This window comes from Dipodomys merriami, unplaced genomic scaffold, assembly GCF_024711535.1.
Source record: "Dipodomys merriami isolate MVZ:Mamm:240054 unplaced genomic scaffold, mDipMer1.0.p SCAF_13, whole genome shotgun sequence".
NCBI lineage: Eukaryota > Metazoa > Chordata > Mammalia > Rodentia > Heteromyidae > Dipodomys > Dipodomys merriami.
Genome location: NW_027202604.1, coordinates 12,012,510 through 12,031,429, shown reverse-complemented (window position 1 = coordinate 12,031,429; position 18,920 = coordinate 12,012,510). Strand labels below are relative to the sequence as shown.

The following is an 18,920-nucleotide window of genomic DNA, read 5'->3' as shown; positions in this document are numbered from 1 at the left end:
ATAGAGTGTTTGCCAACAGTCTATGGCACATAAGCATCATCTCAGAGCTTCAGTTTTACTAGTGTTTTACAAACCAATGCTGAAAAACTGACAGGTTATTAATGTTATCCATAAAATATCAACCAGTACAAACATAGCTCAGAACTGGGTACCAGTTATTCTAAACACTTTGTCTTGACAGATTCTTTTTCTTTTCTTTTTTTAAATGAACATTAGAGTACATATCATCCACTAAGAGTATTAAGTGGAATAAGATGCCAGGGTTTCAGTAGTAAATCACAAGGGACTAAATTTCTATAGTCACAGGGGAATTAAAATAAACCAAGAATTCTGATTTTTTTTCTTGTCAGCTGCGGGGCTTGAACTCTGGTCTCAAGCACTGTTCCTGAGTTCTTCAGTTCAAAGTTAGTGCTCTACCACTTGAGCCACGGTACCACTTCCAGTTTTCTAGTGATTTATTGGACATAAGTGTTTCACGGACTTTCCTGCCCAGGCTGGCCTTGAATCATGATCCTCAGATCTCATCCTCCTGAGAAGCTAGGATGACAGGTATGAGCTACAGGTGCCCAGCCTAAGAATTCTAATTTTTTGAGACATGGCATTCTTCATCCCTCACCACCCAGCTAGTCCTACCATTGGCCAACCCTGGTCTATGGGATGGCTTTCCCCAGGAAAGTGATTCAGATGTTTGAGGTGAAGTTTCTCTTTCTGACTTTTGCCTGTGCTTCTGTAGTTTCTCCATCCCTAGAAGTCAATGTTTCTGTGCAATGTCTTTATTCTGGTTGCTTAAAACTGCTTCTGTACATGTGCTAATCTGAAAACATTCTTTTCCCTTCTCAGTGGCATTTTGCAAAACCTTTTCCTCTGACCCACAATGAATTGATTCAAGGATTAATTTTTCAGAGACCTTTCTTATTTTGATGTTCCTAAAAAAGAAACTTCACTTCCTAACTCCAGTTTCTTAATGAAACTATCTGAATTCTGACACAGTATTACAGAGAATGCAAGAGAGTTCCAGTTTATGCCTTATTTTCCAAGGAGTCCTAATTTTGCAATTCTAGGAAAGCATTATTATTAAAAGTTGGATTATTGGAGTGCACATGGCTCATGCCTATATTCCTAGCCATTGAGGTTCCAGACTGAAGCCAGCCTAGGCAGGAAAATCCATGAGATTTTTATCTCCTTTATTATTAACCAGCAAAAAAGCCAGAAGTGGCGGATGGCTCAATTGGTAGAGTGTCAACCTAGTGTGAAAAAGCCAAGCAAAAGTACAAGGCTCTGAGTTCAAGCCTTAGTATATATACCTATCCCAAAATACTGTGTTTAAATAAACTAGCACAAGTCTAGTACAAATCTCCTCTCTCATGCCAGCTTTTGGCTTTGTCTTGTCTTCATACAATAAGAATTCTCTGGTTAACACTATTAAGTCTAGAAGGCAGTCAGAAACAATTTCTCTTTCTGTGAAAATATTTCAGATACAAATAAGCAGACTTTCTTTTACCAGGGATCATTTTTCAGATGATATGGGAATTCTTTCTTTTTTAAAAAATGAACATTAAGCCAGGTGCTGACGGCTCATGCCTGTAATCCTAGCTACTCAGGAGGCTGAGAACTGAGAATCCCAGTTCAATGCCAGCCTGGGGAAAAAAAGTCCATCAGATTCTTATCTCCAATAAACCACTAGAAATCTGGAAGTGGCACTGTGGCTTAAGCCGTAGAGTGCTCACCTTGAGCTGAAGAGTGCAAGTACAGAGTCCAAGCCCAGAGTTCAAGACCCACTACTGGATAAATAAATAAATAAATAAATAAATAAATAAATAAGTAAATAAATAAATAAATAAATAAGTAAATAAATAAATAAATAAATAAATAAATATTGAATGTTTTATAACAAATTCATCTCTCTGTGTGTTGTTTAACAAAGAAAGCGTCAATGCCATGATTTTCTGCATATGGAATCGGAGTTTAGTTTACACTAAAGATGCAATGAAAGTTGTAGAGATTAATATCATTAACTTAGAAATGATTATGACATTGAGGACTCCATTCAAAACATTTTCTACAATGTCTTAAATGTTCTTATTATCCCATGGCTGGCCCAGACAACTGTTGATCTTTTACTTTGTTCTTGAATACACACAATTATGAAGTTCCACGTGCTTTTCATTTTTATCACTAGTATTTTGAATCAGATGAAGTATATCACACTATTTCTTGGTAGGTAATGTACAAGTGAATTGAGATTGTTAGTAAATAATAATATTCAAAGAGCCACAACTTATCTGCTGATTTGATCATTCCTGTTATTATGCTTACTTGAAACATCTTTTAGTTTAACTGTAATTTAAAACTGACGATATAGCAGGATAAAAAGACTTTGAAAAATAGCTGGATGCTGGTGGCTCACACCTGTAATCCTAGCTACCTCTGGAGACCAAGATTTGAGGATCATGGCTCAAAACTATCCCCGGCAGGAAAGTCCATGAGACTTATCTCCAGATGTGGCACAGTGGCTCAAGTGGTAGAGCACTAGTCTAGAGCTTGTGCACAAAAATGCCTCAGAGCCAGAGCCCAGGCTCTGAGTTCAAGCCCTAGCACAAGCAAAAAAAAAAAAAAAAGAAAAAGAAAAAGAAAGAAAGAAAGAAAGAAAAGAACTATATTCTAAATGCATTTGAAAATGTAGGCATCCAGAACAACAGACCTACAAAGCAGTAACTTTATGGTGACACTCTAGTCTAGTTTCCCTATGTCTATGATTCTTGAATGAACCATTAAGCCATTGTTTAAGTAGTTTAATTCTGAAAATTGCCAGTCATTTGTAACTGCTTCGCTAATGAATATACACATTGCTGAAGCTTTGAGATCTGCTTCAATGGAAGAAAATAGAATGTAAGAACATGTATGTGAAAATGTTTTTCTCACTCCTAAAGTCCAAGAAAATGTCAGATTAGAATTATAATTGCAAAGGAAAAGAAAGATGTAGGCTTGGGACAGAAGAAGTTGATATGAAGAGGAGCATGAGAAACCACTTCCCACCCTAAACTGAATATTGAGAGGAAACAAGCATCACTTGCTCACCTCCCTTGTTTTACTAATGTGAAAATAGCATGCAGGGCAGAGGCCACACAGCTGGAAAACCTTACAACCCACACACTGTCTTGAGTCTTTCTCCTTTTACAGCTACTAGGAATTCATAATCAAATGTTCTTCAATGATCTTTAAATTCAGAAATTAAAAAGAATTTTGTTTCAGGCAAATTCAAGTTCATTAAAATACACAGATGGACAAAAGAATACTTGCAGGTTTGTACCTCACATTTCTGAAATAAAATCTAAATAAAGACTGCAACTTCTTTTTTTTCAACTGAAACAGAAGTTCTGGAGCTGAGAAATTCTGGAGTATCCTAAGAGAATAGATGAAACAGGAGAGCATCTGTGAGCAGAGGACAGGCCCTGAAAAAAAAAAAGTGGAAGGAAATGGAGGGAAAACATGAAAAAGAAACCAAGAAAACCTATAGAAACTTTAAGATAGTAATAAAAGACCATCATTCAGGTAATTGGGGTTCTTTTTTTAAAAAGAGACTTGAGAATGCCAAGAGAGAGAGCATATTCAAATAAGTTAAAACTTCACAAACATAAAGATATTTATGTGAACTTGAACTCAACCAAATCTATAAAATATCTCATTATCAAGCCATGATAGGTAATTATCAAGGTTGAAACAGCAAAAACAAAAAAGAATACATATGTGTCCTTTGATTTACCTGATAGATAACTTGTCACCAGAAAAGTTATAGGCTATACGGGAGGTACATAAAATTTTCACAAAACTGAAGGAAAAAAATAAGCAAGCAAGCAAACAACAAAAAATACTGTCAACTAAGAACACTACACCCATCAAAACTGTCTTTGAGTAAAGAAATCTTTAATGATGTTCCCAGGGAAAATGTGGGTAGAGAATGTATTTGCAGCTGACCTGTTCTACAAGAAATGCTAAAGTTCTTCAAAATAAAAGCAAAGGGCACTGAAAAAGGAGAAAACAAGGACATGGAAAACACACCAGTCAAAGTAAATGTTGCAAATATGATAAGCATGGTATGTTCATATCCTTAGTATGCCAACTAAAAAACCAATGAAAAACAAGAACCAATACGTTCTATGTTAAGTAATAGGATGTGAAATATAGAATGATGTAAAAGAGGATATCAAACATTCAAAAAGCAGACAGGAATCAAATCACATGGGAGTGTTTTTGTTCTGAGTAGTTTCTCTTGTTCTTTTGTTTGCTTCTGTGTATGTCATTATGATGTTGTTAAACTTCTATTAGTTCAAAATAGCTTGTTATAATCCAAAACAAATCTTGCAAACCTCATGGTAACCACAAAGCAAAAGCCTTTAATGTACAAATCAAAAATAATATGTAAGAATTCAAAACAACTATTTGAGTAATTTACTTAACCAATAAAGAAGATTAAAAGAAAGGGAGGCAAAAATCAGCTGTTGTAAGAACCCACAAGGAGTAACACAGCAAGTGAATATAATTACCTATGATTCAAGTACATTATAATTTCTCTGTGTACGGCCTTTACAAAAGCTAAAATTAATAGCTAATACATAAAATACAATTATTTTGAATGTTGTTTTTGGTATTTGAAAAGTTCTTTCATATCTTTGTCCAGTTTCTTAGACTGTTAAAATGTTTTCTTAGAATTGTCCATTGATGACTGCTGAGTCAGTTTCTGGCCCTTTTTTTGAAGATGAGGTGTAGTCATGGATTCCTGACACTTGGATGTGTGAAATGCCAGAGGGACATCAAAGGACCTGGTATTTATTCCAGTTAGGCCCATCTGGCCTCTGAGCTTGTGGCCACTTGAACTATTTTGTCAGTAGATGGCGCTTAGGTCCAGATGGACCCAATTGTTGCAGTACTAGAGGGCAATCCAAGCCCAGTTTCACAATCTGAGCCCACCGCAAATAGTCTGCTGGTTCATTACACAGAAAACAACAAAGGAGTATTGGGAAAGTTACATATCTAAGCAAACCTCTGCCTGTAGCCAGGGTGTTCATGGATGCCTTATTCACAGTTACTGGCCTTTTATCAAACTCTAGGAATCTGCCTGGCTCTGGGGAGAGCCACCATGGATGGGTCAGCCCTATGCACCTGCATCACACTTGTGGCTATGAAAGCCATTGATCTATGTCACCTTGTGAGTCTACAGTCCACTTAAACCAGCACAATTTTGCATGATGTTCAAGGCTCATGCTTCTCTAGAATGCCTATTTCAGGCTGGGATGTAGCTCAGTGGCAAAGCGCTTGCCTAGCAAGTGCAACGTCCTGGGTTCGATCCCCAGTACCAAAAAAGAAAAGACAAAAAAAAAAAAATACAGTTAGAATGCCTATTGCTAAGTTGCACTTGTGGCCAACCAGACACACTTGATGGTAGCTAGAAAAGAAGCATGACTTCTGCAACTCTGCCAACCTGTAAGCACTAGCCTGGGAGAGCTGCCTTGCCAGAGATCAGGGGAGAGGTAGAGGAGGAAGTCCCTTGGCCACAAGAGCTGACCCCAGACCTGACCTAAGGACATTTATTGTAAGCTCTATGTGGTGGCAGGGCCTTGAGTTTCTATTCGTACTAGGTGCTTGGTTCTGAGTTCCTAGATATAGCCCGGGGCCAGACTCTGTGCCCTGCAATCCCTAGAAGGTAGCATCTAGTTCTCCGCTCTACCTAATGAAATTGCAGTCGGGTTAATGGAAATGTTCTCTTTGCCACCTGGCCTAACACAGTTTCTGGAACTCAGTCCAAATAATTCACCAGACTGTAGAGGATGAAGGACATTTCCTGACAATATGTTTCACGATGGCAGACCTGGTACTAGGTCTCAAGTTTAACGCCTCCCCTCATGTGGGAGGAGCTTCTCCATGTCTATGTGGGAGGAGCTTCTCCATGTCTATGTGGGAGGAGCTTCTCCATGTCTATGTGGGAGGAGCTTCTCCATGTCTAGTGGGAGGAGCTTCTCCATGTCTAGTGGGAGGAGCTTCTCCATGTCTATGTGGGAGGAGCTTCTCCATGTCTATGTGGGAGGAGCTTCTCCATGTCTATGTGGGAGGAGCTTCTCCATGTCTATGTGGGAGGAGCTTCTCCATGTCTATGTGGGAGGAGCTTCTCCATGTCTATGTGGGAGGAGTTTCTCTATACCGGTGGCCACTTGGAGTTGAGAAAGGATGGTGCAAGCAGTCCATTCAATCCTGCTTTCTTCAGCGCATCTTTGTGTGATACTGTACTGAAAGCATGCCTGTAGTCTCTCACCCTCTGGCTTGATTTTCTTAGCTCGTGTGCCGGTAGTTTGGTGCACGGATAGTGCTCCACTCTGTATGTTTGTCCATGAAGGGGTATGACGGGAAGATGTCACACAGCTGCCATCTTGCTTTGCCTCTTCCACTGGATACGTCAAGACTGTTAGTAAGGGTCTTCTTTTCAGGTAGGACTAAGAAACCCAGTTATTTTACACATGACACTTACACATCCAATGGCCTTCATACCTCCTTTCAGTTCTGTATTTATATTCATGCTCTCTCTATCAGGAACCTGAATCTGAATATAACACCTTGGAGAAATAGAGACATGTGCTCATGTAGTAAGAAATGTCTGTAATGTAGTGTTTCTTGTCCCACCACCCCCCCTCCTCCGGCCACAGGTTTTTCCTGTATGTGTCAAGTCTGATAAGGATATGTTAGTAAATGTGTCTCTTCTACGAAAGAAGTCTGTTGATATGGCATAATTGAGTCGTCTGTGCTTTTCTATAATGATGTGTTGAGTATCTTAAAGATTGCTTGATTAATTAGGGGTGCATGGTGGATAACCTGGATCCTCACAGGAGAAAGGATCAATTCATTTTTCTACCTACTTTATTATGTTCAGGGTTAAAGACATAACTGGGATGTTTGGACCATTTCATTTAAGAAAGAAATAAAGAGTTGCAGGGGAGCCTATCTATAATAATATTGTAGGTAGCCTCTATCTATAATAATATTGTTCTTATGGCAAGTTAAGGGCTTAAGATGTACATTTATTGTCTCACCATTTCTGAGGATTAGTAGTTTAGATTTTACTTAGCTGAGTTCTCTACCAGGCTGTAAGAAAGGTATCAGTTAGGGTTGAGGTCTTACTCAAGGATCTTCTGAAGACAAGAAGGAAATACTTCCTCATTCTTGTGGTTGCTCTTAGCAATCAGTTGTTTATTGTGGCTGGTTCATGGCCTCGTGTTTTGGCTGGCTATTGATTATAGACAAGCTTACACTCCTAGCCATGTGGTCCCTTTGTAGGGAAGCTCATAAATTAGTAGCTTGTTTTTTCATAGCTATCAAAGGACAATTAATATCCTCTTCTTCCTCTCCTTTCTCTCCCTCCTCCTCCTCCTCCTCCTTTCTCCTCTCTCCTTTTTCTCTCACTAGGGTTTGAACTCAGAGCCTCACACTTGTTAGGTAGTGCTCTACATTTAAACCACGTCTCCAACCTGGATACTGTGATCTTTTTTTGCTTGAACTCTGGGCCTGGACACTGTCCTTGAGCTTCTTTTGCTCAAGGCTAACACTCTACCTCTTGAGCCACAGTGTTACATCCAACTTTTTCTGTGTATATGATTCTGAAATCAAACCCAGGGCTTCATGCCTGTGAGGCAAGCAACTTCATCACTAAGCCACATTCCCAGCCCAGGGGCACTGTGATCTTAGGCATCATAACCATACTTGTATAGTTCTATTAGTCACCTGGCCCTTGTGATATTCTATGGATAGAAGCAACTAATAGGTTCTGCTTTTCCAGGTGAGCAGACTGTCAGAAAGTGTGAGTTCCACAATGTAGAAATCATAGGAGCTGTTCTAGAGTATATCTACCACAGTTAGGATGAATAACTTTTTCATAGAATTTTCTTTTGGTATGAGGAAATATTCTCAAGCAGCCTTAACAGACCCCTGATAATGAAAAGTACTTTGTCTACTATGGGAAAGGAAACACTACACTATGGGAATGTATGCCATTCAGAAGAACAGCTATGGAAACTTTGGACGTGGAGGATATCCTAAGAAAGTCTATATCACAAAAACACTAGATGAGGACAACATCTATAATCACCAAAGTACGAACACATATTATAAAGCCAACAGAATAAGAAAGAAAACTGTAAGGTTCTAAGGCCTGTGGATGGGAGAGGAAGAAAGCAAAGCCACTAGACCCAGAAGATGTGCTTAAAATGCATGCATCGTGTCATTTTTTTTTCTCTGTAATCTTCAGGGTGACTTATTTCTTCTTCAGGGGTTAGAATAATTCTACATTTTCTGTCAGCTGTTATAGATGCAAAATAGGATAGAGTGAGTTTGGAGGATGAAGACATTTGGTGTGTTTACAGTGTGAAAGGATTAATGCTGAAATGACCTTTTAAAACTGTGGCCTGAGAACTCAGGAGCAGGCCTCTCAGTGTGAACTTGGCATCCCAGGGGGGTGGCAGAGATTCTGGGACATACAATGCTAGGACTCTGGCGTTGCCTGGGAGGTCCTGAGGGCCTGACTGGTTCAAGAAGAGATTGTGTACAGGTTGGAAAATGGGGATTGATTTGCACATTTTAATAAACATGTTAATAGTGACATTTTATATGGCTTCAAAAAGTGATTGGATAACATTGATCTCCTTGAAATGAAGATGCATCTTACCAGCAGTTGAACATAGGCTCTAGTTGAAGAGTTTTGTCTCTCTTACAAAAGAAATAAAAATTGCCTTACGTTTTATTTATTTAATGACTAAACCATAAACTCCTATATGTCCTCAAAGAAAATTCTGGTGATTTCTGGGAACCACTTGAAGGAAAAGAGAGCATTTTCTTTGAGGGGAGAAGAAAATTTATGATGTGTCATTGGACATGGTCATGTGGAGACAGGACAATCATGAGTTCTGTGCCAGTTCAAGGGAAGAACAGGATTTCTGATTTCCAGGTTAAAATTCTAAAAGCTACTGCTTAACTGGAGAGGCGGGGAGAGGAGGCGGTACACTTCACAGTGCCACTCTGCTGCATGCTCTCACTCTAGGTTTACTGACTGCAGGTGAATCCTGAAGTGGACAGTAAGAGTATTCATTACTTCTCAACACTGTGATCTTATTGAGACCAGCACATTGAGTCCGATGGGCTTGGGCTATGATGAAAAACTGTAATTGAAGTATAATGCATTATCCTTGGCTTGTCATCTACAATCTTCTAATAATACCATTTCCTATCATAAAGAGAATATGTTTCAAATTACAATGCTCTTATTTTTAAAGTTCCACGGTGAAAGTGAAGAAATTATTATATAAGGCATTTGCTTCCATTTAATAACTTATGGGAGCACAGGACAAATTATTTAGATTTCCTGCTGTTCAGTGACTTCACCCAATTAATCTTTAATATCTGGTTTCTGTACTTGTATTTTGGTAGACTTATATAGAACTCATTAGCCACACACACACACACACACACACACACACACACACACACACACACACACACACAGAGTGTGATTATAAATATGATATATATATATATAATGTTTACATTATATTATACATTACATATATTATCTATGTGTGACATGAAAGTTAAAGATTGTGCTGGTAAATGTGGTTTAGTCATTTACAAAACCATATTAATGCTACGTTACACCATGTGTTAAGGGACTTTCCAATACTGCAGTTTTAATTTTAAATTCATACTGCACTCTAGTGGGCTATGAGATCTATGCAAAATTCTTTCACTGTTGGTGCTCTATTGCCTGATGAATACTTACAATTATAGCAGTAAAATATACAAAAAATGTTGTGATTTAGTACAGTTGTCATAATGGTAAAATACTATAAGGTTATAGATCATGTGCAACTAGCATTTTATATTATGATAGTAAAACCTGATTCTACTTTTCAATTGGTCTTTGAAATCAAGGAAAATTAACTGCTGGAATAGTTTGTTTTGTTTCTAGTGATGTTATTTGGAACACACAAAAATACAAATCTGAAAATAACTATGTATATGAAGATATACTTGATACTATATAAATGATCATATATAAGCAAATGCTGATCTGGGAACATGGTTCAAGTGGTAAAGTACCTGCCTAGCAAATTACCTAGAGTACCTACCAAGAGTTTATATCCTGTTACTCTCAGGATGCATTATGTTCATAAACTCCTTTATTGAATGGCAACTTCTTTGTGAAACTACTTGAAGATAATAAAAATAGAATTAACAAATTCTGAATAAAAGTATAGTATTTGTAGGGTAAAATTCAAATGATATAATTCTTTACAAAATGAACCCCCCTTCTAACAGATGTATACCAAGAACCTGGCACTTGAGAAGTGTGTGTCTGAGGAGAAGGGAGGGAATAGATGGATGAATAGAGGAATGGGAGCAGAATGCAGTCACCATATTCAGCACATAGCCTATGACACTAGGAAAATGGAAGGGAGGGTTCGGTTAGAAGGAATGGAAGAGAATAATGACCAATATACATTGTAAGTACAATATACTTTATACTTACGTTGTACTTTGTACTTACATTGTACTTACCACGTGATTTGTAAGTACTTGATGTGTTGATTTGTACAACTACTTAAAAAGATGAATAAAAATATAATGTAAAAAGCGATTTCTCCATTTTCCCCCCACTGGCAAGAGACCAAGGACAAGTCTATGAAGTATTTGCTTGCTGTGTTTCGTTTCTGTTCTTAATTTGATGAAGGAAATGGAATGAAACCTCTTACAGGCACTTTTGATACCCGTGTCCCTTGCTTGGCTGGACCTGCCGTTTTGAACCATCTACTAGTTTTTCTTGTGCTGCTGTTTTCTAAGGTATTCCAAGTGGAATCTGGTGATATTTCCTTTGGAAATTTTTTTTTGTGGGGCGGAGTCAGTCGCGGGGCTTGAACTCTGGGCCTAGGCGCTGTCCCTGCACTCTTCAGCTCAAGGCTAGTGCTCTACCACTTGAGCCACAGCTCCGCTTCCAGTCTGCTGGTGGTTAATTGGAGATTATAGGCATGAACCACCAATGTTGAGCTTGGAAATTTTGTTACAAAGAAACAGTATCCAATTTCTTACAGAAGTAACTTATGATCTCCCCTCTCCACTCTTCATGCTTGATCTTATTTTCCAACATGATTTTCTTCATTCTTAAGGTGATATTTAAATGCTTTAAATGCTTTCTTTAAAACCAGTGTTACAGTTGCCATTCTATGATTGTAATTCAAAAATAATATACTTAGAAATCTGTTACATATTTCAGAAATTGGACAGTGCTTTTCATATCTTTAATAGATTTAATTTTGTCAGGTGTCTTGCAGGAGTTCAGTAGAGTGATTTTTAAAAATTCAGTGGCACCAGGTGCTGGTGGCTCACGCCTGTAATCCTAGTTACCCAGGAGGCTGAGATCTGAGGATTGCAGTTCAAACCAGCCTGGGCAGGAAAGTCCGTGAGACTCTTATCTCCAATAAACCACCAGAAAACCGGAAGTGGTACTGTGGCTCAAGCGGTAGAGCACTCACCTTGAGCTGAAGAGCTGAGGGACAGCACCAAGACCCAGAGTTCAGGAACCATGACAGACAAAAAAAAAAAATCTACTGGCAATTCATTTTAATATATGTTAAAATTTGGCATATATTAATCAATTGAGAGTCCATATCCTTCCTGCCATTGTCAGTAAATTTTCATAAGAACCTGGGTTCTCTGGGAGGGGAGCCACATAATGTGCAGATAATAAATGCACATAAAAATTATGACTGCCTTCTACTGCAAGGGCTTCTGAAGACTGTAGTATTACTCCTTGAAGATGTGGAGATGGAATGCACAAATTGTACTGATATTCTAAGTGCTGTAGCAGCCTACCTGCATATTAGAAGAATTTAGAAAAGCGCTATTATTTTAAATGATTTGAAAATTAGTGGTAAATAGGCATAGCAGTCCTTACTCACTTATTACCATCTAAAGGCTAGAAAGGCTGAAATTCTGAGTTGCCATCTTCTGTTTGGTTTTGAGTACACCAAGCATATATTATGGAAAAGAGTGTGACACAGTATTGAACACAGTGAAAACAATGTAAAGTGTTTGCCATCTACATTCATGGTGAAGGAAGACTATCCACATTGTGATCATCTGAGTACAAATGCAAAATATATTAAGAAAGGAAGAAATGAGAATTCCTCTTGTTCTCCTTGTTTGTTTTCAGCAATCTTCACTCGCTGCCCAATTTAATATACATAGATGTACTTATAAATCTCTATCTGTTGGCTCATATCTCCCTTTGCTTCACCAGATTTCACATGTGCACAGGATGGAGAGAGTGAAGCTGAGCTAATGCCTGAAGACCTTGAAGAAAAAACAGAACGAGAAAAGAAACACTCCAACTTTACTTTGTGCAGTGTTTGTAACATTCAGCTGAATTCGGCTGCTCAAGCACAAATCCACTACAATGGTAAATCGCATCAAAAGAGATTAAAACAACTCAGCAATGGGATGCTGAAAAATGACAATGGTAAGCATTCTCAAAAATATCTCGTTGATTTTACATCATCAACGTAAGTTATTTGAGTACTTGCAGATGTAAAGGTTAAAATGGACTTATCTCTGATTTTTCATGGCCAGGAAAAGCATTATAGAAAAGCTTTATCAGCATGGAAGGTTAAAATAGAACATTTCTTTTTGGAAGAAAAGGGGAAAAGTAATGGTGCGTATCTGTATTAGGGTTGTGAGAACTAGAAAGTTTTCTATCATTTGAAAAAGTTGACTTCTCTGATGTTTTAAGTTCTCTGATGTTTCTTCTTAATATATGGCAATGGGCATACATTCTACTATGTATTTGTATACATATGTATATATATACATATATATATATATACATATATGCACACGCGCGCGCGCGCACACACACACACACACAAACACACACACACACACTGTTGGGCTTGGCCTTTGCCTTGGTTTGTTGCATGTGAAACATTCTGTTGGTCAGGAAGCTTGCAGTTGCTTTGCAGTGCTGTCTAATTTTTCAGATAGGTGTGTTTATTTCTACAAATTGTGATATATATTACTATGAAATGGTTGCTCTAAAACTGCTAAGCAAAAATTCATTGCTTAATCAATTTGCAATACTTTTTAAAAATAGCTGCTAAATGGAGGAATAAACCATTTTTTTAGATTGTGGATGCACACACACGCACACACACACACACACACACACACACACACACACACAAACACACTTGGAAACAAATGGAAGGTTATCGGGAAATATGAAGAGGTAGGGAGAGAGGTTGATGGATTTGTATTAAGTGAATTTTGGAGAGCTAAGGTATAGCAATTCACGTTTCAATCTTGTATTGCAGTCATATGTTGGTAAGTAAACCTATATTGTCTTGGTTTCCTTGACTTTAAAACCTGAGATTAAATTTTAATCCATAGTGATGTTTGACATTGTGATGATGTTTTATAGAATTTTAAAACCTGAGATTAAATTTTAATCCATAGTGATGTTTGACATTGTGATGATGTTTTATAGAATTTTGTAATTTGTTTCAAGATGGTCAATGGAAAAAAAAGTGAATATTTTTATTGGGAATTGTTTCTTCTTTCTTCAGTATGTTGAGTAGAAGGAGTTAGAATATTCTAATGGAAGGATTTCAAATTTCTCTTCCAAATGTATGACATTTACTCTTCACAGATGTCACCTGTCAAAGATATGTAAGCAGTGAGTTTCTAGATGAACAACTTCTAGGTGAAATCACATGATTGGATTCTAGGCTATTATTCTTTAGTTCTGATTGTGGTGGAGCCGGTATGAGCTGTTTTATTCTTCTACATTGACATTGCGAACCCTCTTGAAGAAGTAATATGTTTCACTATTGGAAGGTATTAGAGCAAAGGATATACATGGCTTAGAATTTCTCATTAAAGTTAGTCCTGCCAAAATTGATATTGACCAAAGATTTTCAAGCTGTATTACTAGGAATGACTTTCCAAATACTAGATGTTTAAAAATAATCATACACTATGTTAATTATGGGTTATTGTTGGACTAATATCTCTATGCACATATTTTACTCACTTTTGTTTGTTATAGGTAGCTTCAGATATTGTCCTTATTTTTCACTGTAGATGTTGAAAGTAATAATGACACTGGTTGAATCATGTCCAGTTGGACACATAGCTATTAAGTGTTCAAACTGACAGTCTCTTGTCTCAATCATTAAATGTCTGCTGTGCTACAGTCCACCAAAATGAATATCATACAGAAACTGCCTTTCTTTGTTCAAAAATAGAAACGATTTTAGGATAACATAAAATTCAATTATATTTCTCTAAAACAATACAGTGCACACAAGTATCCAATCCAATTAATTCTTAATAAGAGGGTCATCATTTTGGGTTCTCTACAGAAAGATTGGGTGTTGCTTAATTCTTTTCCTTGAACCGTACATTTTCAAAAACAACTGTGGTGAATTTCTATCTTCAGTAAAATTTCACTTCAATTTAGGTCTCAAAGAAAGGAATCTGACAGCAGAGATATGTACTTGAATTCATCCATGATTACACAAAAGGACAAAAAAAAATTTTAAAAAAAGTAAAGATAGATCTTGAAGTAATTTTAGTATTCATACAGAATTATCTGAATAAAGACATCAATTCTGCATTGCGTGATTATGGAGCATCGTGTAATTATTATTGAATCGTCACTACAAATAAGGATGAATAAAGTAGAGCTGCATATCTTAACTTATGGTCACTGTATTCCTGAGAAAAACAGGATGGTTCACATGTCATCTCACTTGGCAGAGAAAATGATCCTATAAAAATCACAAGAGAAAAACCTAGTCTGATGTGTACAGACTAATGAAGAGACTATTCTTAGAAGTGTGGCTTGCTTTCACTTTCTGACCTTGATAGATTTTTGTAAAATAGAACACTGGTTCTGTCTTTTGCCTCCATGAAAGCCAATTGTATAAATACTTTAAGATAATAAAAGTTATAATTTAAAAAATAATAAAAAATAACCAAGAATTTTATAAAGGTAATTAATCCTAAACTTCTGGCCACCGTTCAATATGCAAATAAATATGAATAGGTAATGTAATACGCACAATATCATATGCATTAGAGTAGATTACTGTTCACATGTCACTACTTTCTATGATACTTATTTTTAAATCACCATAGAACGTTCATAGCAGAGTTGATATTTATGGATGAATGCAGATAGCTTCCTCTTATTTGCCAATTTTTTTCTAACTATGTGATTGTCCTATAATGGAAAAATCTGACAATGATGCTTATAATGAAATATGAAAATATTGCGAAGAGCAGACCACCACTTATTCATGCCTATAATCATTGCCATTCAGGAGGCTGAGATCCAAGGATTATAGTTAGAAGTAAATCTTAGAGGGGAGGGAAATCTGTAAGAAATCCATCTCCAAAATAACCAGCAAAAATTTGGGCTGGATGCATGGCTTAAGTGTAGAGTACTAGCCAAGCCAGCAAGCCCAGCAAGTGTCAGGCTCTGGGCTGAAGCCTTAGAACCTCCTGCCCCACAAAAATTACCATCAGGAATTTGATCTAAAAATACAGATTTGAAGATGGAAATTAAAATGATTCTTTGGCTCCAAAGAGTATTTTGAAATAGCTATTACAAAGGGCATAATTTTCAGGATAGAGAGAGCTCACAGTTAGTCTGCTTCTGATGCTGTTGACAGATGGCTGTCCATGATTGTAGGAATCTTATTTGATGCCCAATATCTCTGTCAGATTTGATGTATTTTATTAAGCTGCATTTTCTATTTTTGTGGGGCTAAACCTGCTCTCAAAAAATTTCAACTTTCACTGCTAATTGTGTTCTAGAATCATTTTGTGCTCACTGTTTTCTAGCTCTCTGTTTTCTAAGGGTCTTGCCACCTATCTTCTGAGCATTGACTTTTCTTTCATTTAACAGGAAAGCTAAATGAAATTTTAGTTTACAGTTCTGACAGATCTAGTCTCTTGTTGATTTTCCTAGATGATGTTTAAAGTGTCAGTGCATGTTCAATTTATAAGATTTCCTTCTGCAACATTGGTGGTTAATGAAAATGAAATAGCCCCATGGGATTTCCTAGTCCTTCCAGCCTTGGTTTTTGTGGTATAATAATTTCATCTTTGTATACACATTTGTCTCACCTTTTTATCATTGAGGACTGTTGGAGCTTTTGTTGAACAACAGTAGATAAATTAGGACTTGGCTGTTCATCTGTGGACTCACAATGATCTCTTCGGAGTCAATTTTATTGAATAATTGTAATTGCTTGTTTAATGGTGTCTTACTGGTATTAGAACATGACATTGCAGGGTGATAGTAGGAACACTGCTGTGCCTGAACTGCTCTCACCAGCCATATCTTTTACCTTTTGGAAGACTATAAAAAATGCTGTTATTTAGGTCCCATGGTTTCTCTTATTTGCAATAACTAGTATATGTCTGGGACAAGTAGAAAAGGTCAAAAGCTATGTACATGTGACCAGATAAGATGAAGTTAAGTGAAATGAACCCCAAGATAGGGACACAAGTGGTTTTTTTCTTTCTTGCTATTGTTTCTAATATATTTATAAGGTACCATGTTATTTTTTTGTTGCTTTTTATGTTCCTCTCCCACATTATAACCCTTGTTTTCATTGTATTTGATGTTGGTATAATTTGTGGAGGGGAAGGGAAAAAAACAAATCATTTAAATAGGGATACAGGTGGACCCATTGCAACAATGAGATGTACAAGACACTATGTGTAAAAACGAACTTTACAATTTAGGTGGGGCGGGGTGGGGTGGGTAGGAAGAGTGTAGTTGTGGAGGTGGAAGGGAAGGGATGGTAGAGGAAAAACAAAGGAGGAGGCAACAATGCTTGATAAGAAATGTACTCAATACCTTGCTCATGTAACTGTAACCCCTCTGTACAGTATGTTCACAATAAAAAACATTAAATATGCTGTTATTAATTAAATAACCCCAAATGATGCAATTAGACATTGGGGTGAATCCAATCACTTTTTAAATCATTGAAGAATAAATATGTAGGATTTATTGATGCTATTTTCACTGTTTGAACTTGTAACTATTGAGCTTCAGTTACCACTTTGTGCATAGAGAACAAGCATGATGATTATTTCATGAGAAAACGTCCCATTCAATAATAATTGCTTTACATAGACTTACATGAATGCCACTGAAGAGTACCATATTTTGCAATACAGAGATATCGTAACTCAATCTGTTTCTAAGAAATCCCTTTCACAACAGTAGTGGTAAGACTTGCATTATAGTTGATCAAACAGATGGAACACAGGATTGAAATCATCCACCAGGCTTCTGTGAGAAAGACTCCACATCGTCTGATGTAGAGTGGAATTGGGTGAAATTAGAGGACATGAGAGAGGACTTAGCATTAAAAAAATAAAGTGTATGTAATTCGTGTCATTTAGCTTCAGAATAGAATATATTTTAGATAGGAAATATTGTCATTTGTGATTTGGTGTGGGAACGTGAGGAAGTTCTGCAAGGACTGAGAGCTTGAGGGAATGATCAGACAAATTCAGAATAGAGGGTTATTTTTTGTGGTCTAAATGTTTAACACTTCTTTGAGGTTGTAACCATATGCTGCGGCCACATCTTCTAATCCTAAAGTTTCTCTACCCCCAATTGATCTCAGTATAATAATCAATCTTCCACTATACCTCAGTTTGAAAGCACAATCATTTCCACTTTTGTTCTCTTTTCTTGTTTTATTCCTTAAAATTCTTTCTTTCTTCCTTCCTTCCTTCCTTCCTTCCTTCCTTCCTTCCTTCCTTCCTTCCTTCCTTCCTTCCTTCCTTCCTTCCTTCCTTTTCTTCTCTCTCTTTTTCTTTCTTTTTCTCTTGTCTTTTTTCTTTTTTTCCTTTCTTCTCTCCTACGTTCCTCTCGTCTCTGACTCTTTTCTTATATGTGCTGATACTAGGCTTGAGCTCAGCCTCCTGCTCTTGCTTAACTTTTTCAGTTCATGCCTGGTGCTCTACCACTCAAACTGCATCTCCACCTCTGCCTTTTTACTGGTTCATTGGCAATCACAGTTTCTCAGATTTCTCTTCCTAGACTGGCTTCAAACTATGATCGTCAGTTCTCAGCCTTCTGAACAGCTAGGATTTTAAGATGTGAGCTAATGTACCCTGCTAGCAGTGACATTATTTTAGGTATAGCATTCCCTTTTAACATTTCTGTCTAGAAAAACTTATTTTGCACCTGTGGATGAAACCTGTTAGCAAGCCTCCCGTCTAATAGTGGCATGGCAACAGGCCTGCTTTCCTGATGTATTATCATTTGTGTGTTTTTCAAAAGTGAGCATTTGCATATTTTTAAATACTGCCATTGGTTCAGTTTATTAAATACATTTTCAAGTATTTTACTCTTTTATTTTCCTTTTTCTTTATCTTTACTTTTTAGCCCTGAGTGCTATCCTTAATCTTTTTTTCACTCAAGGCTAGAGCTCTGCCACTTTGAGCCACAGCACCACTTCCAGTTTTCTGGTGGTTAATTGGAGATAAAAGTCTTACAGACTTTCCTGCCCCAGCTGGCTTTGAACAGTGATCCCCAGATATCAGCCTCCTGAGTAGCTAGGATTACAGGCATGAGAAGAGAGATTAGAAAGAACTTTTCAAAAATAGAAGCCCAGACATATTACTTCCTTCCTTGATCCTGGAAATAAGATATGGCAAGAAATTTGAGAATAAAAGCAAGTACATCTCTATTAGGCCTGTACATGTGGAAATAGCAGAAAGGTGATAAATTCTGGAAAGTGGAAGAAAGTGCAAAGAAAAATGAAATTAGATTAAACCCTGTATTTAAACACAAATAA

The 18,920-nt window shown here is 37.1% G+C and overlaps 1 protein-coding gene across 1 annotated transcript in view; it reads left to right on the top strand.

Moving 5' to 3' along the window:
• Znf385d (zinc finger protein 385D) overlaps positions 1-18,920 on the top strand; it is an 813,868-nt gene that overhangs the window by 149,896 nt on the left and 645,052 nt on the right. The window contains exon 2 of the mRNA XM_070018684.1: positions 12,332-12,550. Within this exon, the coding sequence (XP_069874785.1) occupies positions 12,332-12,550 (219 nt within the window). The remainder of the gene's footprint in view (positions 1-12,331; positions 12,551-18,920) is intronic.